The sequence below is a fragment of the Necator americanus genome, chromosome I (genome assembly GCF_031761385.1).
Source record: "Necator americanus strain Aroian chromosome I, whole genome shotgun sequence".
Lineage (NCBI taxonomy): Eukaryota > Metazoa > Nematoda > Chromadorea > Rhabditida > Ancylostomatidae > Necator > Necator americanus.
Genome location: NC_087371.1, coordinates 5,390,249 through 5,412,816, shown reverse-complemented (window position 1 = coordinate 5,412,816; position 22,568 = coordinate 5,390,249). Strand labels below are relative to the sequence as shown.

Genomic DNA, 22,568 nt, shown 5'->3' with positions numbered 1-22,568 from the left:
AGTTATAATAGTGAGACTATGTAACGTGTGAGCAAATGGAATAGAATTCAATATTTCTACAAAGAGAAATTATAGGTAGATGAAAAGTAAATTCCCGCTATTTCCATATTCAGAGGTAAAAAAATCCACCTCAGTGGTTCAGGATTCATGATCCGTTCTTCTGAACAATCATGAAGATGAGTAATATCTAAAATGGTATGTATGGATTACTTCAATGAGGACAAATCATCCAATGATCACACGGCTATCATTAATCATCGTTATTCACCAAGATATCATAGGAAAATGATGTGAACACAGCAATTCATAGTCACAAATTCCATCCTTTCTCTTCCGATCTCCACGATCTACGGGATCCCCGGCCCTTGGATGCCGACAGCGAGGGATCTTGTTTAGATTTATTTGGTTTTTCTTTTAGATTTTTACTTAGAACAGATATATTCAAGTAAGATGCACAAATTTCTTAAGTTTTGCGATATCTTGCCAAAATAGTTGACGCTCTCATCTGTATCCTCAGGATGACGAGGGGTAGGGGTGAGGGACACAATTCGAAATCAAAACGATATATAAAAGGAGATATACTACTAGTAAAGCTTTGACGTTCAAGCATCCAAGGTTTTCAAGCACCCCAAGGTGTTTGGAGGTTTAATACCAACACATTTTTCTCGCATCTTTATATCTTTGTTTTTATATGTAGTTTTTTTTCTCGTATCATCTAACGAAACGAGTAGGCTGAGTTCCCCCCTCATATGTCCTATTTCTGCAGCTTTATCAGGTTAGAAGCCAGATGCACGAACCTGATCTATAACATCTAATCAATACTTAATAATCAAATAATCGAATCACGCGACACAGTAATAGCAGAAAGCCCTCCCTTTCCTCTTTTTCTTACTCATTTCTCATTTCTCGAACAAATTGAGTTGTAAGGACAACGTCCTCCTCTCACAGAACACTATCTCTCGCATCTCTGATGTCGTCTGTGCCCTCCCTCTTCCTCACGCTCTCTTGCTAAATGTTAACAATACCAGACAAAATTTCTTTAGTAAAAGTACAACTTTTTTCCTCGTTTCTTCAAAATATAGCTATAAATAGCTCATGAAGACAGAACAAACACATTCCAACCACACTTGTGTTATTTTGTCGCCAAATTAGCTTCTGCTAACTTTTTTGTAAAGATCTTACACAGATTTTTACCCATTGTAATCAAAATTAATCTAGTTTAGATCAATACCAGAAAGTGTCACCATCTTCTCGAACATTCGAATTTACCAACGTTAGTGAATGCACTATTAATTTCTTGGTTGTTGCAACACTTGAAAATTTAGGATGTCATTGAAACCAATAGCGTACTTAAGAATACATAAAGCTTTACGCTCAATTGTGTCACGATGAAGATACGAAGGCACTAGAATCTGCTATTAATAGATATAGCTTCAACAGCACGATCAATTCGATATATAAACACTGGAAGTTTAACTTATGCTGAGATCACTTTGCGAGATAATCACGTTTTCTTCAACTTCGCAAAAGGTTTCTCATTGGACTCGACTGGGAAGTTCAATACGTTGTTGATAAGCTGTAACATTCAGAAATTAACACAATGACATCTGCGAAACATTTTCAAGCACACTCACAGGTTTTTCGGCGTCAATGACGCACGGCCGAATGAAGATCAGGCCTGCTTGTCCACCCGTGAAAACACAAGGTCTGAAAAAAAGAAAATAATTCGCTCGGTTTCCGGAACCGCATCACACAGCTGTATGACGTCTTTTCGATTTAAACTAAGTCAGAGTATTTTTGCACTTGACAAGCAATTCTGGGATAGCTCACATAGACGTCATTTGACAAGTGCGAATTTCTGTTACATTACAAAGTAATAGAAGAGGAATGTCGCAGCTGACTTCTACTCCCAAGAAAAGCATCATAAGATCCTGCACGCTAAATATCGAAGAAAAAGTGCAAATCTGCAAACAACAGCTCTTCTACTGCAAACCACAAGCAAAAATTTTCAGAAAATCGAGCGAAAACATGGACTCCAACAGAAACAAGATTCAGATGTTAGACCTCTGCTGTACACCATTTTCAAAACTTTTATGTCATCATACAGCCATTGTTTTTTGACTTTTGCCGCAGACCATGTCAGTCGGATACCACTTCGACGTGCGTTCAGCTCTGCGATGAATACGCTTCTGCTGACTCCATTCCCACGTCAAAAAAAGAGAGAAAACATTGAAATGCTAAGACCGCACAGATATGAATCAAAGAAAAAATTGGTCTACTTCTTAAAAAAGGAACAATGGAAAGGAATTAAAACTTACGTGAAGCAAAATTAAAGTAGAGAGACAAAATTGGCTAGTTTTACCTCGAGAAATAAAGATGGGAATCTGGAAAACAACGTACCCTGTATGAAAATTCGTTGCAACACGATTCAGTGACTCTATCCGCAAATCTAAGCATGAAAACTGCGTTTGGGAGCGAAGTTTTTGCTGAAAATACGTAATTCCAGTATAATTTGTAACTAATGGCAACTCAGAATGACTTAGTAAGAAATCTCACAACACATTTGGAACCAAATGTACTGCTAAGCTTGAAATAATGGATTTTGAACTATCTGAGCTGTTCGCCCAAACCTCACAACTACAATATTTCACACAAACAAGAGGTTGGGGACGTTACGTAAGAATATAAGATGCTGAGAAAGAAAAAGCCATTTTTGGAGAACTAACTTATAAATGTCAATTACAGCCATTTCATAAATATCAAACGAAACAAATCAAATTCCTCATTTCCGATATTATCATGCGCTTGAAATGCTAACTGTAAAACAACGTACAAACACACTACTGTTTAAAGATTTAATTCGGCGCTGTTTCACATTCAGTAGCAGAATTACTACAGTTGAAGTTGAGAAATTAATATATCAAGGTTTGAGAAAACATAAAACATTACTGTATTCAGAAATGGATTCAAATAAGAAGGGAGTCAATTCAAACGTGAAGCAAAACCATTCTCGGTCAGAAAAGGGAACCGCCACTTTTTTGTTCATTGTTGAGTTAACAATTCAGTTGAATAATTGCAGCCTTGAATAGAAAACGAAATGTGAGAAATAAGCAACTGAATTAGGCGAAAAGAGACTAGTCGGGAGTCCGGTGCGGAAAACTCCAGAAATCTAAGCCTTTCGAGGAAGATCGTAAAAAGGATGTCTATAGAACTTCTAAATTCGTTACTTAGCGATGAGATAAGACTACATTACACTAAAAAGTCGCAAAGCTGAAGTATGTACAACGACACTTCGACAGAAGCAGATAAGTATATAAATTCGAAAAGAGTGCAGAAGATTAGTATAATATAGCTTTATCTTATCGCCAAGTAACGAATTTAAAAGTAGTTCTATAGAAATCAGGTTTACGATCTTCCTGAGAAGCTAAGATCTTCGAAATTTTCCGCGGTCGACTTCCGACTAGTCTCTTCTCGCTCTCTATGTACGTGAATCCCGTGAATGAGTTCATTTTTCGACTATCAAGGTGTCAATTCAAACAAAATGTGTACAGTATCTGTAATATTTCATAAATTACAACTACTACCTGCCAATTTATATTCCGAACCTACTCATGAATATTAACAAAGTTTGATGGCTGCAGAAATTCATTCTCGGAGATTAGTGTAAACAACTGAAAAGTACCCGAACGTAGTAAGCACAAAACAAATTGGATTCATGGACCATCACTCACAGGAGGTCACATGAATTATGTCCGAAAAATCCAATGCAATACATGCACAGTTCTCTTTACCGACGGAAATCGCATATATCAAAACTTTTTTATAATGACACAAAGAGGAAAAAACAGGAGAAATTCGAGTAGGCTTCATTACAGTAGAATTAATGAATTGATGAGCAATCTCTCGAATCAAATAAATCAAACAACCCGAGCGGCTACAAAACTAAAACTCTTGCACACAACACCACATTCTCCTTCTTACTGGAATTTGTTGGTTCTTCAAATAAAAAAAAAACTTAGAAAAAAAAAGGAATTCCTGGACTGCTCTTATTCCTTATAACACTATGTCAATTATTTTGGCACGAAAATGAAGTAACTAACCGAGTCAGGATTGAGATGAATATCCAACCACAGGTTTTCCACAGACTCCTCATGAGTCATATAGGCCGGACGTGCGCGTTTCTTCTTCTCTTCATCAGTATGTGACGGTTGCTTACTGCTTACTTCTGGGATTTCCATTTTGCAGACCAACTCCTGAATGCTCTCCTCTTCTGGTGAGCTCGTACGCTTCCTGGAAAAACGTGGCTAACTATGTGAATGGGATATGAAAAGGAATGAGAAAGGAAAATCACGGTTCAGTAGTTTACCGGACAATCGTCAGAGCTGTCCTCATAAGACTAAATCCGTAATCTGCCGTGTTCGCAGCCGTAACAAGGCGTCCATTTGATGAAAGCAACAGCTATAATTCCGTTTAGTGCATTACAAGCTAAAATCTATCCATAGTGTCACTAACCTTGCCGTCAAGACCACAACTCACAACAACAGCATTTTGAGAGCTTGCACTGACATCCCACGTCATGAGTTCATGTCTAAAACACCGTATTAACAAAAAAAAAACATAAGTAATGAATTCCACTCAACCTGTTTGCAAGAGGCACAACAAAGAAGCCATCACTCTTCGCCTCCGTGCAGACAAAACTGACTCCATTAGACGGAACCTCGCCAGCTGCGAAATATTCAGATTGAAATGTGAAGAATCCAGAAAATATACGCGGTTGAGAGGTTGCCCGTGCACCTAAAAAGTGTACGATTGGCACCCAAATTAGAGAAAGAAAAAAGCTGGATCTCTTCGCTTGTGGACGGAAGGATTAACATCTCAGATTTCTTTACGGATCTCTAGAAAAATAAAAAATAAAAAAACTTCACCTGCAGTTCGAACCGTACCCTCCTCAAGAGTACATTGGTATGTCCTCACATCGTATACACGAATTACCCGTTCACGAAATGCGACCGCCACTGAAAAAGGAATTTTGTATAAAAACTCTCTAAAATGCATTTGAAAACATGCAGACTTCATTATGGCTAATAAGGGAAGCATAATTCATCATCGTAGCCATTCATCTAAAAATAACTGATACCTACGACAAAAGACCACAAAAAGTTCTTAAAAATCTGCTCTAGGTCAATGTACAAGCTTCTAGGTCAAGCGGTGCTTTAACTCCTTGAATTTCTTTTTTTTTCCAAAAACATATGTTTTTGTGATACTTGAGAACATCGACTTCGTATTCGTATTTCAAATACGGTGACCATAGACACATTTTCACATGTGTAGCTATACTGCTGATTATTCTGATTACTGACGGTACCCGTACTGCTCAAGTCCCTCTAACGTTGCAGTTTTCCTAGTTGTTTTCTCTATTCACTAAATTGGCAAAAACCAGCAATGAGATTCAGCGTGCGGTCGATTGCTATGCTAACAAATTAAAACCAGAACCAGTCTTGAAAATTTGCGGGAATGCTGCTGTTACGCACCTACCTTCTCGGTTAGAAAATAGTTTCGTATGAAACTTTGTCAAAATGTTGCCGGAGTTATGATTTCGCAGAGAAAAAAAAAACAAAACGTCAAAAACAAATGAACCTTCGAATCCGTTGATGAACGCAGCATTTGTAGCAGGAGAGCACCAACTCGAGTCTAGTAGAACGTAAGGAGCATCGGTAGAACGCTGGATGTCCCAAATTACGACTCCTCCTGTCAACAACAGCACAAATAGCATGAAAAAAAAGTTTAGTAGTAAACACCTGCCTGCTGCATTCACAGCAACTACGTATTGCGCTTCACCTCTTGAACACCAGGCAATAGAGGTCAAAGAAGGTGGAAAGTGCTGCTCGGCATTCTGAATAATAATTGAGGTTTGACGAGGTGGAAAAGGTTGATATGGGCATCCCGATACCTCTTCATGACTCTGGTCATCAGAATGCCACTGCCTCGTCTGATATAGTATGAGATCAGGTTCTGGTTCAACTACAGGTAATCTTTTAGGATTACAGAGAGCAGTACTAACGGTAGTTGAATCTAGCCTAAAAGTTATAAATTACACCACTTTAGCACAAATTTCTCATATCTGAATAGAAACCTGTATATCAACAATGCTCCTTGAGCTGTTGCTACCGCAAGGAGGCCTATCAATGTGCTATCTTCAGACGGCTTCGGTCTGTCTAACCAGTGGGCATCGAAAACTACACCAAAATTGGACTTCAAAACGAACCATGGAAGAAGGCTGGATCTGAAATTTTGATGTTCATGCCTTCTCTACTGAACCTACTCCAAAGCGATTGATCTATGGTTTACACTAGAAATTTTCTAAAATGCTACGCTAGAAGTTTTCTTAAATGAATATTTTCGGAACGATACAAAAAAAAAACTCATTGAAATTCTTTAACGAGTAACTAAAGAAAACACTTGGCAAAATAAATACCGAATAGAGCTGAAGAGCTTTCAAAGTGGTCTTTTTTTTAAGGAAAAGAGTGGTGAAACAAGAGGTTAAAGAAATTGGTGTAATTAGTACAGAAATAAACTCATGCTTCTCTGCTTTCTGACCACTACATGGTACTTAACGTGTACCTGTACACTACAGCATACCACCAATGTAATGTTACGAATGAAAAGTTCACAATAAAGAGAGAAACATTGAAAATTGAAGTATCTTTAACAATCAATTCCATAATTTTGTTGGAGATCAGTTGGTTTCAAACGAATGTTTAGGACAATTTCACTTATATTTCACATTACAATCTCATTGTTAGTTCTTGTTCAAAGGATCTATAGAATAAATTAGTATCTTCAATAAGAACACGAATTTAAATAAAGATAACAGATAAAGCTGATAATGAGAAGATCATAAATAAAAAAGATTACAACATGCAAAAAAGTTATGAAAATTTGTATTTACCTCAGCCCTTTACATTTGTGCATCCAGAACTGTATATAGCTGGATGTTTTCATCATATCCTTGCCAACTAAGGACGTATCACATGGGTATGCGACAATAGCAACCACTTCTTCATCTGCATGGATGAAAAGTCAGTTTGAATCATCAAAGATTTCATTGTAGTGCTAAGATCTTACTTCCTGGCATGGTATTTGGAGCAATACTTATTGTATTGATAGGCCCCCCACAGTACGCAATCGTTACATGGTCGTAAATTTCACGCTTCAGTTCGGTTGATGAGAATACTCTTAACCGTTCGCAAGTTTCGGGAACTTTTTCGTGACCACTCTGCAAACATGAAAATGAAAAAAAAAATCAACAAAACACTCCCATATTTGGTAAGAATGCACCTACTTCAGAAGGGAAACATATATGAAAAGTCTCACGTATACATCACACCTTGTCATCAGTTTCACGTATCCGGAACCCAACAGATTCCTTACTGATGAATGGCAAATGAGATCTGAATAGCAATTCATTAAATACTTCGAAAGGACGCAACATGTATAAAACAGGTCACAAAGACTGCAAACTAACGATTCGTATGCTGTTTGCCATACCGATGCCTCAATATCGAGAAGACGTCCGCAGTACGGTAGAGCAGCCGTTTCTTGCGCCCACTGTTTATGAGCTTCCATTACATGTTCAAGATACTTTGGGTACTCAGAAATTCCAGAAAGACAACCTGTGAAAAGGTGATGTTTCTGAAGTGTAGCATTCAGGATCCGTGAAAAAGAAACGATCCTCACCTCTAGCATCAGCTTTCCTGAACTTAAACCGCATTTTTCCGTCGCCGGTAAGTGACATCCTAGTGGCGGATTCCGGAATAAGTCCAGCAGAGATACTTACTCTATTGTTAGCTGCAGAACGACGTTTTTTCCCTTTCTAGAATTACAAAGGGGATCACGAAACATCTATTCATGATGATCCATCTTTGACTATTGAAGAACCTTACTATGGACTTTCCTGGACCAATCAAGGCTTCTAAAGCTTCCTGAGCACTAAGTTCGCTGAGTGGCTGAAATGAGTAAAAATTTTCACCACTAAAGCAAGAGTTTATGCAAAAGCTAAACTAAGAAGCACGTTTTCAAAGGCTATCATTTCGATTACTTTTCCAAAAAAAAAACAAACAAAAAGCTCAATAATCGAAAGGATCGCTCAGTATAAAGAACTGAGAGCTGAATGCGGATAATAGAACACAAAAAAGAGCAATAAAAACTAAAGCAAAAACGGATTGAAAAAAGTTCACCTTGGCTTCTCCATTGATCATTATTGTTTCACTTGCTCCCTTCAAAATTGACTTTCCACTTCTCAAATTCACGTCACCTAATCCACCCATAACTGCGCCGGTTAGTCTTAATATATGGTTCGCACTTATTTTTTAAGAGAATAAAACATTTTTTCTAGACTGACTCTTCCTTGTCTAGCTGCAATTTCGCTTCACCCCAACATAGTTCGAGGTGCTTGTAGGATTCCGCACGTGTCGTATGGAAACCACATCGGTAGCATTTCCAAGGCATTTCCTAAAATTTCCATCCGAGGTTACGTTTTGAAACTGATGACATTATTCAAATGAACGAAGAAAAAATAATATCACTTCTTCGGAAACGTTGCATCGCTCAACATGGTACATGAGGCCATACTGATGACGAAACATTCTACCACATTCAAGGCAGGGCAGCTCGAGGTTAGCTCTCAATCCTTCTCGAACGTATCGAGATCTCACTTTTTTGTCTAATTTCCGAAATTCAGCTCCCTTTGCCTGAAACAATTATCCTCGTTTGCGTTCAACAGCAAATTTTACAACTTGCCACACTACCGGGAATTTTGGAAGAAAAAGACAACTTAATCAGTTTATGGAACGCTTAGTTTCTAAGAAGTGGGGAAACTCACAACGAAAGTAAGATACATCGGTTTAATGCTAGAATCCAAATGAGTAATAGCTTCCTTATAATCGAAGAATAACGAACAAATCTGAAAAAGAGTAATTATAAATAAAGCTACGAATATAATACGAAGAAAAAATTCCGAAACGTTACTTCATCATCTTTGTGGATAGCGAAGCACTCAATCCTCCCATCAGGAAAGAACTGTTTCAGAAGGTTTAACTTCTCTTTTTCATTAATACGTAACCACAGTGAAGGCTCATCCTGAACATGGTCGCATGTAGTATGAGTAACGTAGAAAACAAATAAAATTTAGACCAGACACAAATTTTGAAACAGTTTGCACAAAGTGGATAAGTGTTGAATAAATCAAGAAGAACAACTGGCAATAAAGTAGACAAGTAAGCAAAAATATAGCCACAGCTAGGTCCCCGATAGTAGTGAGAGAACCTATTTGCGTGGAAAAGGCTACCAAAAACCATTTCGTTTTCTATTTATCACCAATGGAACGAAAAAGGTAAAAGTTAAGTAGGCACAATGTCGATATTAATTCTTTGTATAGTAATGTACAATTTGAAAAGTTTAGAAATCTGAAATAAAAAAAAAACTTCTTCTTGTACAAGAACTGAACCTTCAACTGCTCCAATGAAGATACCGATATAGTCAATCGTCTTTTTGGCACCAAGGATGGACGAACAGGTTTTGGAGGAGTAACATCGACTTTCTGAAAATAGATTTACCGAAGAAGAATAGCGAATAAAAATAAAATAAAATAAAGGATGAGGAAAATGATCGAGTAGAAGAATTCACTTGAATAATCAATAAATCGAATTGAAAAAGAAAGAGCACGTTGAACTAACCTCAGCTTCTGGACTCCCTTGACATTTCTTTATGTGAAGAACGAGGCCTACAGAAGAAGAGAGAACTTTCTGACATAGAAAACATGGAAGGGACCCTTCATTAGCCTTCAATGCGCCTGAAAAAAAAAACTAATCTTGAAAAAGCAACCACTTGGACGTATGCAACGTATCAAGAACAGACCTCGTATAAGTTTCTCCTGAAGATTTCCAGGAAATGCGCCATTAAAATCTTGAAGAGTCTGCAAAATGAATGTTAATTCTAAATATAGTTCCGTGAAAATGCTGTATGAGGAAAAACGTACCGATAAGGCCTTGTATTTTGCTAGGCAATCTTCATCGCTGTAACTGAAATTTTGCAGAACAGTCGAAGCGACAGCATGTGGATCATCGTGAGCGAATTCGGTGCGTTTAGCGCCACTCTTCGTCGATCGACCGCTTTGTGGTGACTTAAACAAATCCTATATCCATATAATAGCTATTGAAAATATTTGAGGATCGCAGATAATCAATGACAGGCAATTTTGATTTGCAAGAGAAGGTCCACTTAATCATTTGAATAAATTTGTGTAAGATCTCCATATATGGCAATGCAACAATCGCGTAACTGGAAGAACCTACACCACTGTAAAACTAGGGAATACCGAAAGTATTGAAATAGGTTGTAGCATCACTTGTAGGTTGAACAATTACTCGGTACATATTCCAAAATATAAGGAGACTTTTTACAAATATGTGTTATGGTTCAACGCCAAAAATGAACATACAATTTGTTTTGAAATGTTATATCCGAAATAGTTCTGGACTGACCTAAGTTAGTACCTTAGGTAACTACATTGAAGAAATTATGAACAAGTTCAAACAGTTTAAATAGTCTTTCTTGATTAGTGGATTCTATGGAATTGAAAGTACCTTCGGGATGAATCTGTTATCGACATCCAACAAAACAATCAATCAAAGAAAACCTTGTCAATAAAAAGTATAAAGTCTTCGGCGTTAATCAATCCGATTGGGATGCGCCAACGCATTCACTTCAACTCAGAATCGTTTAGGGTTTACGAACGCATGCCTAGCCTGTACAATAACTTGGGGGTTAGCCTATGTATCAAGTCAGCGTTCTTATCCTCTCAGGCCTGTCTAGTGCCAATTTATCGACTACGGACGGATGAAAGGCTTGGCGGGGAATAGGGCGGTTTCGAACCGCCGATCGATCGTGCACTCACAGCCGGAACCTCTTGCCGACTGCGCTACACTCGCCCGTCAATATAAAGTACCTCCGGATGAGTGGATACGTTTTAATGGATGGAAAGATAGCACATCATATGTTCGGTAGGAGCAAAATAAACATCCAGAATACACATAAAGAGCCTTGAATAATTCAAACAGGAATGAAACGGTGTTTTCGATGTGGGTACAAATTTCTGTTTTGTGTATAGATTTTTGCACTTAAGAAGAAACAGACAAAAGAGCCAAACAAGATCAAAAACAAAGTCCAGTCTATCCAGAGGGGAAGAGTTAAGCGCGTGGAAACAGACCAATTCAACAACAATCTAAGAAAAAAGCTTGAAACAGGAAAAAAAACTACCTCAGTTCCAGTAGCGTTTGGCGTTTGAGTCAATGGACGTGTTTTCCCCATTTTCTTCGCTTTCTCAATACCACAACGAAGTCATTTAGAGAAAAATAACAGAAGAACAGCTGAGTCGCACATTGAGTTGTTTCTGCAAAACAACGTGCATCGAAAAATAGAAGTGGAAGGTCACGCAATAATACACAACAAACTACAAGCAAAAAATTATGAGGAAGAACGTTTAAAAATGGTATTTAGCTAATAATATATCCATGTGATATTGATTTCTGACTACAGTAGGTGGAACGATCTCTTGCAAAGAAGAATTCTTCACACCATGAAAAATAAAATGTGGAGGATAGAGTGTCTCGGATTAATCAGTCGGCTTTAGATGCGCCAAACGCGATCACTTCAATCCAGAATCGTTTGGGAGTTATGAGCGCATGTTTAGCCTATACAAGAATGACTTGCGCGCGTAGCTTTTTATTCTCACGGAGAAGTGCAGCACCGATTGATCGACCACGCAGGAATGAACGGGCCTGGTTGGCAGTAGGGCGTTTTCGAACCGCCGATCGATCGTGCACTCACAGCCGGAATCTCTTGCCGACTTCGCTACACTCGCCTTTCACTACTGTACTTTGTTAGAATTCACGAGAAGAAGTATAACTAATTTCTGTGCATCCTTCTTCAGACGGACGGAAAGGGGACAAGTGAATATATGGAGAAACGGAGGGGACTGTAGAGAAGCGACCAAGAAAATGTAGAAATGTGAGGGAAAATTAGATGAAAACTCACAGTAAGAAAAAATTCTAAGATACGTAAAAGTAGGAAGGGAGAAGAGAGCAGTTGAGTAGCTACAGAGCTTTAGGTTTAGCGTTGAACAAGAGAGGTTGAGTGTCCCATCTGTGCGCGTGAGTTGTGATGGCTCACGATAATTTGGGATTTTATGGGACCCAAGAAAGTGTTCAGTGGTAGAATGTTTATCAAATAGATGCAAAGAAGTTAAGAGTAGAGAAAAGACTGCCGGCCTACTCCGGCTAGTACAAAAGCAACATTATGCCATATAAGCGTGCCGCCTCTTTGCCATATGGACGGCAACGAGGGGATAGTATGGCAACAAACATTACAGATTATCAATTATCGTGTTCCGTTCTCGGAACACCATCCCCCAACTACGCTTTACTTGTAGAAAGGTACGAATAAATTTTAAAATGAACGGGAGTAATAGCGAATATGTTGAGAGGGAGAAAATCAAGAAAATAAGAGAGAAAATGAAGAAAATAACAAAGAAAAGTGAAAAAAACAGGTGGTGCAATTCGCTGAGTTGAGCCTGAAAAGTTACAAAAGTTTTTGCTACTACAGAAATTTTTGGTGTCCTCAAAGTTTTTTTTTCACTGAAAACGATACTCAAAAGCAATCTAGTGCGAAGAATGACTTATAAGGCACTACATATGAGGTGTGGGCGGAGTGTCCGCGCCGCAACGTACGCTTATTCTCTGCTTAACCCGTACTATCTCTTTTCTCTCCGCCGACCCAATCCTGAAACCGTATTACGGTCATCGGTTGAACGCATCCGGTGGTGTGAGTATAAGTAGAAGAAAACCTGGGCGTTTATCAAAATCAAAGATACTCTGAGCGATCTCTATATTTTAAAAATTCCGAATAAAAATTGTCAACTCCAGGATTGTACTCGTCGAAAACGAGAACCAATTCGAATAATCAGAACAAGAAAAATTCATTTATGGTGCAGTAAGTCGTTGTTACGAGCTATTACATACAAAAGAGTACGATTCCTGAGCGTTTTTTCTTTTTCCTGACTACATGCGATCGACAGAGATTTTATTTTCTATGGCAGCCAATCTTCGGGGAAATTCTGTACAAGTTATTTGGTCACACCGTCACACTGGACATTCGCAACAGCGAACATGACGGAACCTTTTGCATTGCCGTAACGGAGGCGGAGTGTACAGTCGGCGTAAAACGTGTTGTATCGAGGAGACGCGCCGCACCTTCGTCGTAGGCGGGCCTGTCTCCAAGGAGCGCGACAAACTCCTCGCCGAAGAGCTCTTTTTTCTTGTTTTTCAAGACTTTTCATGCTCTTTTTTGCAATACTTCTTGATTAGGATTATCAAAGTTCTTCTCCATTAGTATTTATAGTTTACGTTGCTATTAGTTTCTTGGGATTTCGTGACACCTTCTTAAGAACCTCGCTTTTTAGGAATTTGATTTCTGCACTTTTCGTGCATTATTTCGTGATATGTTGACCATGCTCTTTTTGTAAAAAAAAAGTGGTCCTCTTCTGTCCGAGACCTAGACAGTTGTTCACTGTTTTGTACATTGTCCTTTGACAAATAGTGCATTACAGAATAAAGTGTCTGGTGTTAATCAATCCGCTTGGTATGCGCCACCACGCTCATTTCAATTCAGAATCAGTTTGAGGTTTACGAACGTGTGACTAGATTGTAGAGTAACTTTAGAGGGTACCCGGTGTGTTATAGTCAGCGTCTTTATCCTCCCAGACAAGTCTGGTACCAATTTATCGATCATGAAGGTTTCGAATGCTTGACTGGCACTAAGGCGAACTCGAACATCCGATCGATTGTGCATGCACCGCGGAAGCTTCCGCCGACTGCGTTACATCCCCAACCCCCCTTTAATAAATAGCTTGCAATTTTTAGTTTTATGTACTCTCAGGACAACAACGATGTAACTATAAGAAGAAAAATTGCGAGTTTCAAATAGCGGAATTGAGAAAAAAAAAGAAGAATCAAAACTAGTGCTAAGCATCAGTATTGCAAAAATGTCTCGAGCAAATGCAAATCACAAAACAGCGATGAATAACACTGGCAACGAAAATGGGCTGAACGTTAAAATAAAAATCTCTAATGTTTTCTTACTGGTATTTCATTCGTAGCCGATTTATTACGGTCATCATATATCAATCCTGAAATTCATGGAAACAGAACTGAATGAAAAAGTTAAGAAGTCTTCGTGTTGAGAAGAAACTGGCTAGATTTCTACAATTCCAACCAAGCAGGCAACAGAAATCAACTACATGAGCTACCGTCCCAAAGTAAAACGGGACTATAAAAAGGTATTGGACCAACCAAAAGTCGACTTTCACGACGAAAACTATGTTTCAATATTGAAAGAAAAGATAAATATTAAGCAAGATACTGAAGAGTAGGATCAAAACAACACGGAGCACGCTGCAGTTGCGTAAGCGGTTGCGCTTTACGCGGCGCGGTGGAACATAGCGGTTGGAATCGAGGTAGGACCATCGCGAACTGCAGCATTGTGGTAGCAGGCGTCCACACTCGATCGTAACCGCTACGCTCCACCACATCGCTTCGAGTGCAACCGCTTACGCAAATGCACCGTGCTTTATGTCGTTTTGACTCTACTGTGGGTTTTTGTTTTTGGGTAGCTGGTAAACTACCTGGTGGAAGACACCTATGTATGCCAAAAGCGGCCCAAATACAATCACTGATATTTCCAATAACTGAAATTGTACGAAACCTGCAAATCACAGTACTGAAACGCACACTATACGTAGTCGGTTCAAAGAGACATGAATCACGAGCAAAATTGCGGTGCATTTGCGTACGCGCTTGAAACGGCGCGATGTTACCAGCTGTTGGAATCAAGGTGGGACCGTCGCAAACTGCAGCGATCGATGGTGCCACCAAGGGTTTCGCCTCGTTCCTAGCCGCTACGCGCCAACAAAGCGCCTTGAGAGTAGCGCAGTAGTACGCAATTGCGTATGTGCTACATGTCGTTTTGTAGGCCCATAGTAGGGTGTACGTTTTGACCCTATTATGGGCCGGGAAACAATTCTACCAATGAGGAAAATAGAAACTGCTATATTCAGGATCGAAACAGAGATGACAATGGAAGACAACAAAATGAAAATACCTACTTCCAGCAGCTACGACGAAATAAGCGATTTTCAAATTTCAACGTTCAGCCACATTTTTGGAGACACAACTACGACAACGATAGGAACAGAAACCCCTCTTATACGAATCGGTAGTCGAAAAGCCAGAAAACCTAATAGACAGTTCCAATGTAACTATATGAATCAATCCTCGAACCTAACCTCGACCAAATAACCATCGCTGTAATCGATACACACGATACCGGCACGATCACAGGGAACATCACATAATAGACACAACTGTAGAGGTAGAAGAGTTGCATTTGTATTTTACAGTAGCGCCCCACTTTTCCTCACCGTATCACTTTTTTGTTTAGTTAATATAAAAATAATGCAGGGAAAGTCATGTGCACACGGTAAATCAGTATCGCCTGCGATCTCGAGATCAGTGAATTGTTTTCTGCTGAACAATCATGACGAAGTAATGCTTTTGAATGCAATCGTTGAGGCTGAAAACATGGATTCAGTGGTTTTTGAAAGTATTCGTTGTTTTAAGGTCACGTAAATCTCTGGATTCAGTGGTTTTTGAAAGTATTCGTTGTTTTAATGAATCACGCTAATCGTCTGCACTGGCTCGTTTTTTTTTCATGTAACTCGAAATTAAAGTCAGCGTATCACGTAATTGTTCCCACGAGGTTCGTTAGAACAGACCACCCCTGTGTACACGCCGCGTCCACGAGCGAGATCAGTGATGTCAAAATCAATGATGCCTCCTCACCAGCCTATTCAAAACCAATGAATAGGCTGCTGGGGGGATCCGTAAAGTGTACAAGGAGACGTGCTCTAACGTACCTCGTAGGAACAATTACCGTTCCCACGCGGTTTTTACTACGAGTTAGAGGAAGACGAGCGGATCCAAACTGGGTCCCATAATCTACAATCCGATTTCTACGAGTTCCCTGGAATTACCCAGGGTTTCCTTAGTACGTCGATTTCGCGATACGTTGCTTTAAATCTGATGACGTAATAACGGAACCAACACAAGCAAAAAAGAAATGTGTTGAGGGATGGTCGAAAACCAAAAAAAAAAATATAATTACTCCTCTTAGTTCCTTACACCAAAGCTTGATACCGGAAACGATATCTCATACACGTATCCTTTAGTCGGAAAATTATTTTCCATGACATCCAGTCTAGGAATTGAAGTAGGCACACTTTCAATGAATGATAGTAAAAATGCCACTTCAAATATAGGAGGTATAGCAGGGTCAAAACGAAATGAAGCATGGTGTGGTTGCGTAAGCGGCTACGCTCGAAGCGGTGGGGTGGAGACAGCGGTTGGAATCGAGGTGGGACCATGGTGAACTGTAGAGATGGGTGGTGGTAGCGAGGATCCTTACACGATCCCACGCTCAAACGCGCCGCTTCGAGCGCAGCCGCTTTCGCAACTGTCCATGCTTTATATCGTTTTGACCTAACTGTAAGCTGAATGTTCGCTCAAAGTTCTTATCCTGTTGTCTTCAGGAGCAAATAAATCGTCTTTTTTTTTGAAAAACAAAAACTTGTTAACGAACAAATAAAACAAACAGCAGATTTTTTTGGCAAGGGTAGACAGGTAACAGTGTAGGAACAATTGCCACCGGGAATGTTCCCTTCGTTTTTCGTTGTTAAAACACTATTGTAAAAGGACTATTCTATGTAAATAAAGTAAATGGGGAGTGTTACGCTAATACAGCGACCCGCATTGGAATAAAAACTCTATTCTCAACCTCAGGGTCTAACAATTCAAACAGGTCACAAACAACAAGCCACAACAACAACAACAACAACAACAACAACAACAACAAAAGAATTAACAGTAAAAAGCTGTCGCATAACCTGCATGGACATTCCATCGAGTAAAGCATCTCCTGGAGGAGAATTACACTGAAATAATATTCAGTGCCTCACCAATCCTTCATTCGGAATTTCACGAATTGATTCTTTGCTACGAGTGATGCCTTCTCGTCATGGCAATTACGATACCACAAACGAAATCATCATAGCGACATCGTAAATGATCAACTAGAAGAAACGGAAAAAGAAAGCTGAGAAGTCGTCGCAGCAGTTGAGGAAAACGCGAAAAAGAAAAGATTTAACAATGAATACCACGAACCTGACGTGGTGAGGGAATCAGCAGGAAAAGATAGAGATAGCTCAAGAAAATCAATTAAAAATTACGTTTCAACATGCCGAGATTCAAAGACAGTCGAACATGGGCGATAGACATGGAGTTGTAGATTCCGGAATCCGGGGATTTTCCGCTCATCTCTCGCTAATCGTCTCCCTAAAGAATGGCGTGGAAGACGCAGTTCTTCACGACGATTCCAGTCGCAACCCGCCACTCTTGTGCACGTGCGAGCTGTCGAGGATTAATGAGCTCTCTTCACCAGCCTATTCACGTGAAATCTATGATTAGGCCGCCCCAGGTGACCGGAAAGTGTACATAGAATAGCGTTCTAACGTACCTCGTTGGAACTAAAACGGCTCCCACGCCGTTTTCTACGACGATTAGGAAGAGATGAGCGGAGCCATCCCAGATCCCGCCATCTAGAACCCCATCTCCAGCTTCTCCGGCGGTCACTTCAGATTTGTGGTATGCTGCTATTAAGGGAGAGTCTCAATTGCAGACGCTCTACTATAGGTCCATCAGAAGCACATTGGAATACAACACAAGAATCGCGGACGTTTCATAGGACTGAAAGTGTTTTTTTTTTGTATTTTGAGAGTATTAATCCCTTCATTCTTAGTTCTTGAGCAGCAACTCGTCGTCACGCATAACTCATTATCTTTTATCTTATATCTCTTTTATAGTTGGGTCAAAACGACATGAGGCACGGACAGTTGCGCAAGCGGCTGCGCTCGAAGCGGCGCGGTGAAGCGTAGCGGTTAAGATCATGTCAGGATCCTCGATATCGCCACCGACCTCTGCAGCTACCCATGGTCCCACCTCGATTCCAACCGCTGCGCTCCACCGCACCGCTTCGAGCGCAGCCACTGGCGCAACTGTTCGTGCCCCATGTCGTTTTGACCCAGCTATACTTTATCTCGTTCTATCTTACTCTTCTATTTTTATTTTTCTATAATTGTGACAGTATTACGGGATGGACAGAATTTGCTACTATCAGGAAGAAAAAGGATTTTCAAGTAATCGAACCGGTAAAGGTCGGCCTATCAGTGTACCTTAGCGCGCCAAAGAAGTATAACAAACCGCCTTCTTTCAACCCATCCTGGTAAGGGTTGGGAAGATTTTCGAACATCTTCGCTGACTGAATAAAAAGTTGCATTTTATTCGTTCTCGATCCCCTGTCCGCACTAATATTTTCAATATTAGCGTCTCTGAAATCCAGTTCACTAGTAGTTTCTCATTAATTCATTTCTAAAGACCCCTTCTCGGTAGAAGTGTCGAATTAACAATGCCGTAAGCACATCCGCCCAATCCTGCTTTGCGTACGCTTTGCTTATAAGTCGTAGTCAGTCTATAGAATTAACTATTCAACACTATCAAATGAAAAATCTCATAAATGTAACGCTATCGCGAAAACGTGAAGGATTAGAGTCGCCATAAGGGAATGTATACTCACATGAACACCTGAAAAATGGAAGGTGAAATGCTTGCTATAAATTCTTCTGATGAGTCATCCGAAGTCGACTAAGCGTAAACAACGTGTTATTTTGCGCCCTACATCAACAAACAAGAGGATTCATCCGTTCATTCACAACCATAGTTTGCTACGGTTCAGTAGAAACGAAGTGAAGCGCGGCGCGGGTGGATTTACAACGTTGTTCTGCATTTTCGATGTGGTACTTGCGTACTATATCTCAGCCCCATCTTCTGAAGAGAGTATCTCCCCGAATGCTGCCTGAGGTTGCGATCTTTATTCGATATCAACCACTGGGGGAATCACTTGACTCACTGGTTTGCCCGTAAGCGGTGAAAAGCGTGCCTTTCATGGTCTAGTTCTCATCTTCACGACCTTTTGCACAATATAATAGGATGAAAACGACATGAAGCACGTACGCAATTGCGTACGTCGCTTCTTTCGAGGTATTCGGTGGAGCGTAGCGGCTAGGAGCGTGTTGAAACCTTTGTTGCCACCACCCATCGCTGCAGTTTGCGATGACCCCACCTAGGTTCCAATTGCTGCCTCCACCGCGCCGTTTCGAACAAGTACGCAAATGCACCGCAACTACACTCGTGATTCATGTCATTTTGAGTCGACATTTTCTAACGAAAGTCGACGATAAGTCGACGATATTTCTAACGAAATGACTTACCACGTACAGAATGTGTCCTTAGCAGAAGACCATGATTTATCGTCGACTGACCAAAATTGGATAAGTAACAAAGGCTGTAGATGCAGTCGGCGTCGAAGCTCACTATATTCGCGTCTGAACGACATCTGCTCGCCGTAGTTCCGTCCGCGGCTCGCTCGAAGGATCGAAGGAATGGAATCGAGACAGGACTACCGCTAGTTTCACTCGGACTACAGCGATGAGTGGTGCTAGTGAGGATCCTCTCCCGATTTGAACCGATAAGCTTCACCGCTCTGCATCAAGTCCAGCCGTTTACGCAACTGCCGGAGCCTCAGGTCGTTTCGGCCCGACTATATCATAGTTATGGCGACGCGAATGTCGCAGCGCACGTGTGCTTGGCATAAACACACCTCTTCTTTATATCCTACCCCCACTAAAATCCCATTGCTTCCGAGCCAAACGTTCGGCTCCGACTGTATTTGACAGCAGCATTTGCGGTGTCCTTAAGTTCATGTTCGGAGAAAAATGTCAGTTTCATGTAAATACATACTCCTGATGGAGTAAATTGGTGCACTTGAAGCAGTGATTTCTCACAGATCAAAGTTAACTTGAATTTGAAAAAGGTGTTAATCCCACAGGACTATTTTGGTGGTTACTGCCCACACGATGATTTAGGCGCACAGGCGATTCTGCGCTCTAATCATCATGTGACCTACGTACGCGAATTTTTAATTAAAGGCAGCATGTCACGAATCTGAGCTGGTGAGAGAATCTGAGGGAAGGCTAATAGCCTGGCCGTTTTCCCTCACCTCTTCCTAATGGTGGTAAGAAACGGAGCGAAGGACGACGTTCTTTTAAAGGCATCACCGCACGAATCTGAGGTGTTACGGATTTCAGGTGGAGTATTCGTATACGGGATCGTAGATTATAGAGAGGGGAGTGATTCCGTCCATCTCTTCCTAATTGCCGTAAAAAACGGCCCGGAAGATACGACTTCGGGCGTCCCGGCGCGCTATGTTCTACAACGAGTTCGATTGGAGCGCGCCAGCCGTGTGCACATTTTAGTTGCAATGCGCCACCCTCGTGCATGCCGCATCCACTTGTGAGTGGTCGACGATCAGTGATGTCTTCTTTCCAGCTTATCCAAGTGAAACTAAGGAATGGGCTCCTGAGGGACTGGAACATGTTTATACATAGAGGCGTATTCTAGCATACCTCGTAGGGACTAAAGTGGTTCCCATGCAGGTTTTTTTAAACGGCAGTCAGAGGAGGATGGGCAGCACCACCCCGGATTCCTCAATCTACAACTTCATCTCTAGTTTTTCCTGCGGATTCCGTCACGACGTCAGATTCGTGATATGGTCCCTTCAAGGACGCAGTCTCTACATAACGCTCCGGTGAAGTCGTAGGATAATTTTCGCCATTGTTCATGTATTTCCTCAGATCTGTGCCGATGATTTATGGGTAGGGATGCGAAGAAACCCCAAAATATCCGAAATATGTAGTGACTATGAGACAACGGTTAAAATCTCTTATACGATCATATTTCTGGGTCCCAGTCTGGTCCTAATTCTTCGCACATGGTCGTTACCTCCACGAAGGAAATCGGTTGAAGGCTGGAGATGCGAATAACATGAAGTTATGGGATCGCAGACTTGTCACGGAGAATCGCTGAGAAGTTACTCGGGTGGAAACATCCGTGAACCAGTTCTCTACGGCTATCCAATTTAGCTGAGTGACTCCGTTCTACGTTGTTCCTCATAACGTATCTAGTAATTCCATGCTTGCTTTTTTTTCATAAGCCGTGAAATCGCGCAGCGGCTATCTCCGAATCCGCTCTTAGCTGTCAGAGTACCGTGTGTCTCGGGTTAAAATACGGGTTGGTCGCTTGTCTAGGACGAAGTTCTCCGTCGCGCACATGTCTCGTTGATCGTCGGATTCACTGTGTTTGCTCTGAGCACTTCCCGGTACGTTTTTCGTGGTGTCAGATTTCTCCGCCTACTTTTCTAGCGCCATCTCTCTCCTCGGTTCATTTTCAGACCATATAGTGGATTGTTTTTTTTTTTAATTGGCTCCGGTCTTGCTGCAGCTATTTTGCTCTTCTGTACACAACAGACACACAGATGAAAACCATGCAAAAACTCTTATCTGTCCGCATCGGTCGCCTTGAAAGCTTATCTCGGCGAGGATCTTGTGTTGGTGACTGTCCGCCGTCGTCTCATCGGCCCCTCTCGAATCACCTTCGAAAGTCTTTCGTTTCCGCCTCCGCCACAGAGTTGTTCGATCGTCGATTTCGTCGATCCATACGTTCAATATATGGAAAAGGTACGAACAACTCTTTTCACGTGACGAACACCGTGCGCGGGGCAACAAGCTGACTCAGCTTCGACAAACGACTTTTATGGCTGCCGAGAGAAAAATCTGTTTTTCTTCGCGTCTCTTGACATTTTGATCGGTGACGATACCGGAAACTAATCATCCGAGCGAAATAACAACGCCAGCCGGCCTGTCAACCCAGCGATGAGAAACACCCAGCAGTTTTGTATTGTTTGCTTTGTTCGATCATGATGGTAGTAAAAAAAATCGTAGTAATCCAGAAAAAAGCGTGCGAAATATTCTTAGCGTTGCACCCGTATCGGCAACAATGCAACTTATTACAGGTAGTAGGCTAGTGGAAAGTAGTTAAGTCAGTAAAAAGTGTAGTGGACTACGGGATGCCCTGAAGTGGTATTTAACCTGAAAAAAAACCCAGAGAACTAAGTAGGATAGGTTTGTCTAGAATTACCCGAATTCCTTGCAGTTGCTGGTTTCGTTTGCAACTTCTTCAAAGGGAATCACAAGGCGTTTGCTACACCTTTTTCTTTGTGAGTTCCACTGTACAACTATGGTTCATTTTCACGTCGTTAGCTTCGTTTATTTCTTTCAATATTGTGAATCATTGCAGTGTACTAAGTGTATGACAATCGTATCGTAGTTAGCTCGCCTTCAAAAATGATCGTTCAGTCATTGTACTCGATTTTTGCCTTTTTAGCGTTTAAACTCACTGAAAGTAGTTAACGTAACCAATTTCAGTTTTTTTTTCAGTGGAAGTCTCTAG

General features: G+C 40.8%; 3 protein-coding genes across 3 annotated transcripts; 1 reads left to right on the top strand and 2 right to left on the bottom strand.

The window, feature by feature from the left end:
* Window positions 1-1,504: 1,504 nt before the first annotated feature.
* Window positions 1,505-11,367, bottom strand: RB195_004565 (uncharacterized protein; the record flags this gene model as incomplete). Its single annotated transcript, XM_013446702.2, has 28 exons — window positions 1,505-1,576; window positions 1,635-1,707; window positions 2,401-2,486; window positions 4,101-4,290; window positions 4,367-4,458; window positions 4,513-4,588; window positions 4,641-4,794; window positions 4,926-5,015; window positions 5,638-5,748; window positions 5,803-5,893; window positions 5,951-6,077; window positions 6,134-6,283; window positions 6,950-7,064; window positions 7,126-7,276; window positions 7,388-7,451; window positions 7,526-7,673; window positions 7,738-7,873; window positions 7,944-8,006; window positions 8,238-8,343; window positions 8,402-8,511; window positions 8,586-8,750; window positions 8,882-8,962; window positions 9,028-9,138; window positions 9,506-9,598; window positions 9,735-9,850; window positions 9,916-9,973; window positions 10,037-10,180; window positions 11,317-11,367. The coding sequence occupies 28 exons, from the start codon at window positions 11,365-11,367 to the stop codon at window positions 1,505-1,507; spliced, it is 3,024 nt and encodes a 1,007-aa protein (XP_013302156.2).
* A 5,602-nt stretch (window positions 11,368-16,969) lies between these two features.
* On the bottom strand, window positions 16,970-17,483 carry RB195_004564 (uncharacterized protein; the record flags this gene model as incomplete). The annotated part of the gene is made up of 2 exons (XM_064182461.1): window positions 16,970-17,085; window positions 17,396-17,483. The coding sequence occupies 2 exons, from the start codon at window positions 17,481-17,483 to the stop codon at window positions 16,970-16,972; spliced, it is 204 nt and encodes a 67-aa protein (XP_064033728.1).
* Window positions 17,484-21,603: 4,120 nt separating this feature from the next.
* Window positions 21,604-22,568, top strand: RB195_004563 (uncharacterized protein; the record flags this gene model as incomplete). The annotated part of the gene is made up of 3 exons (XM_064182460.1): window positions 21,604-21,796; window positions 22,272-22,335; window positions 22,556-22,568. 3 exons carry the CDS (start codon window positions 21,604-21,606, stop codon window positions 22,566-22,568), a joined length of 270 nt encoding a protein of 89 aa, XP_064033727.1.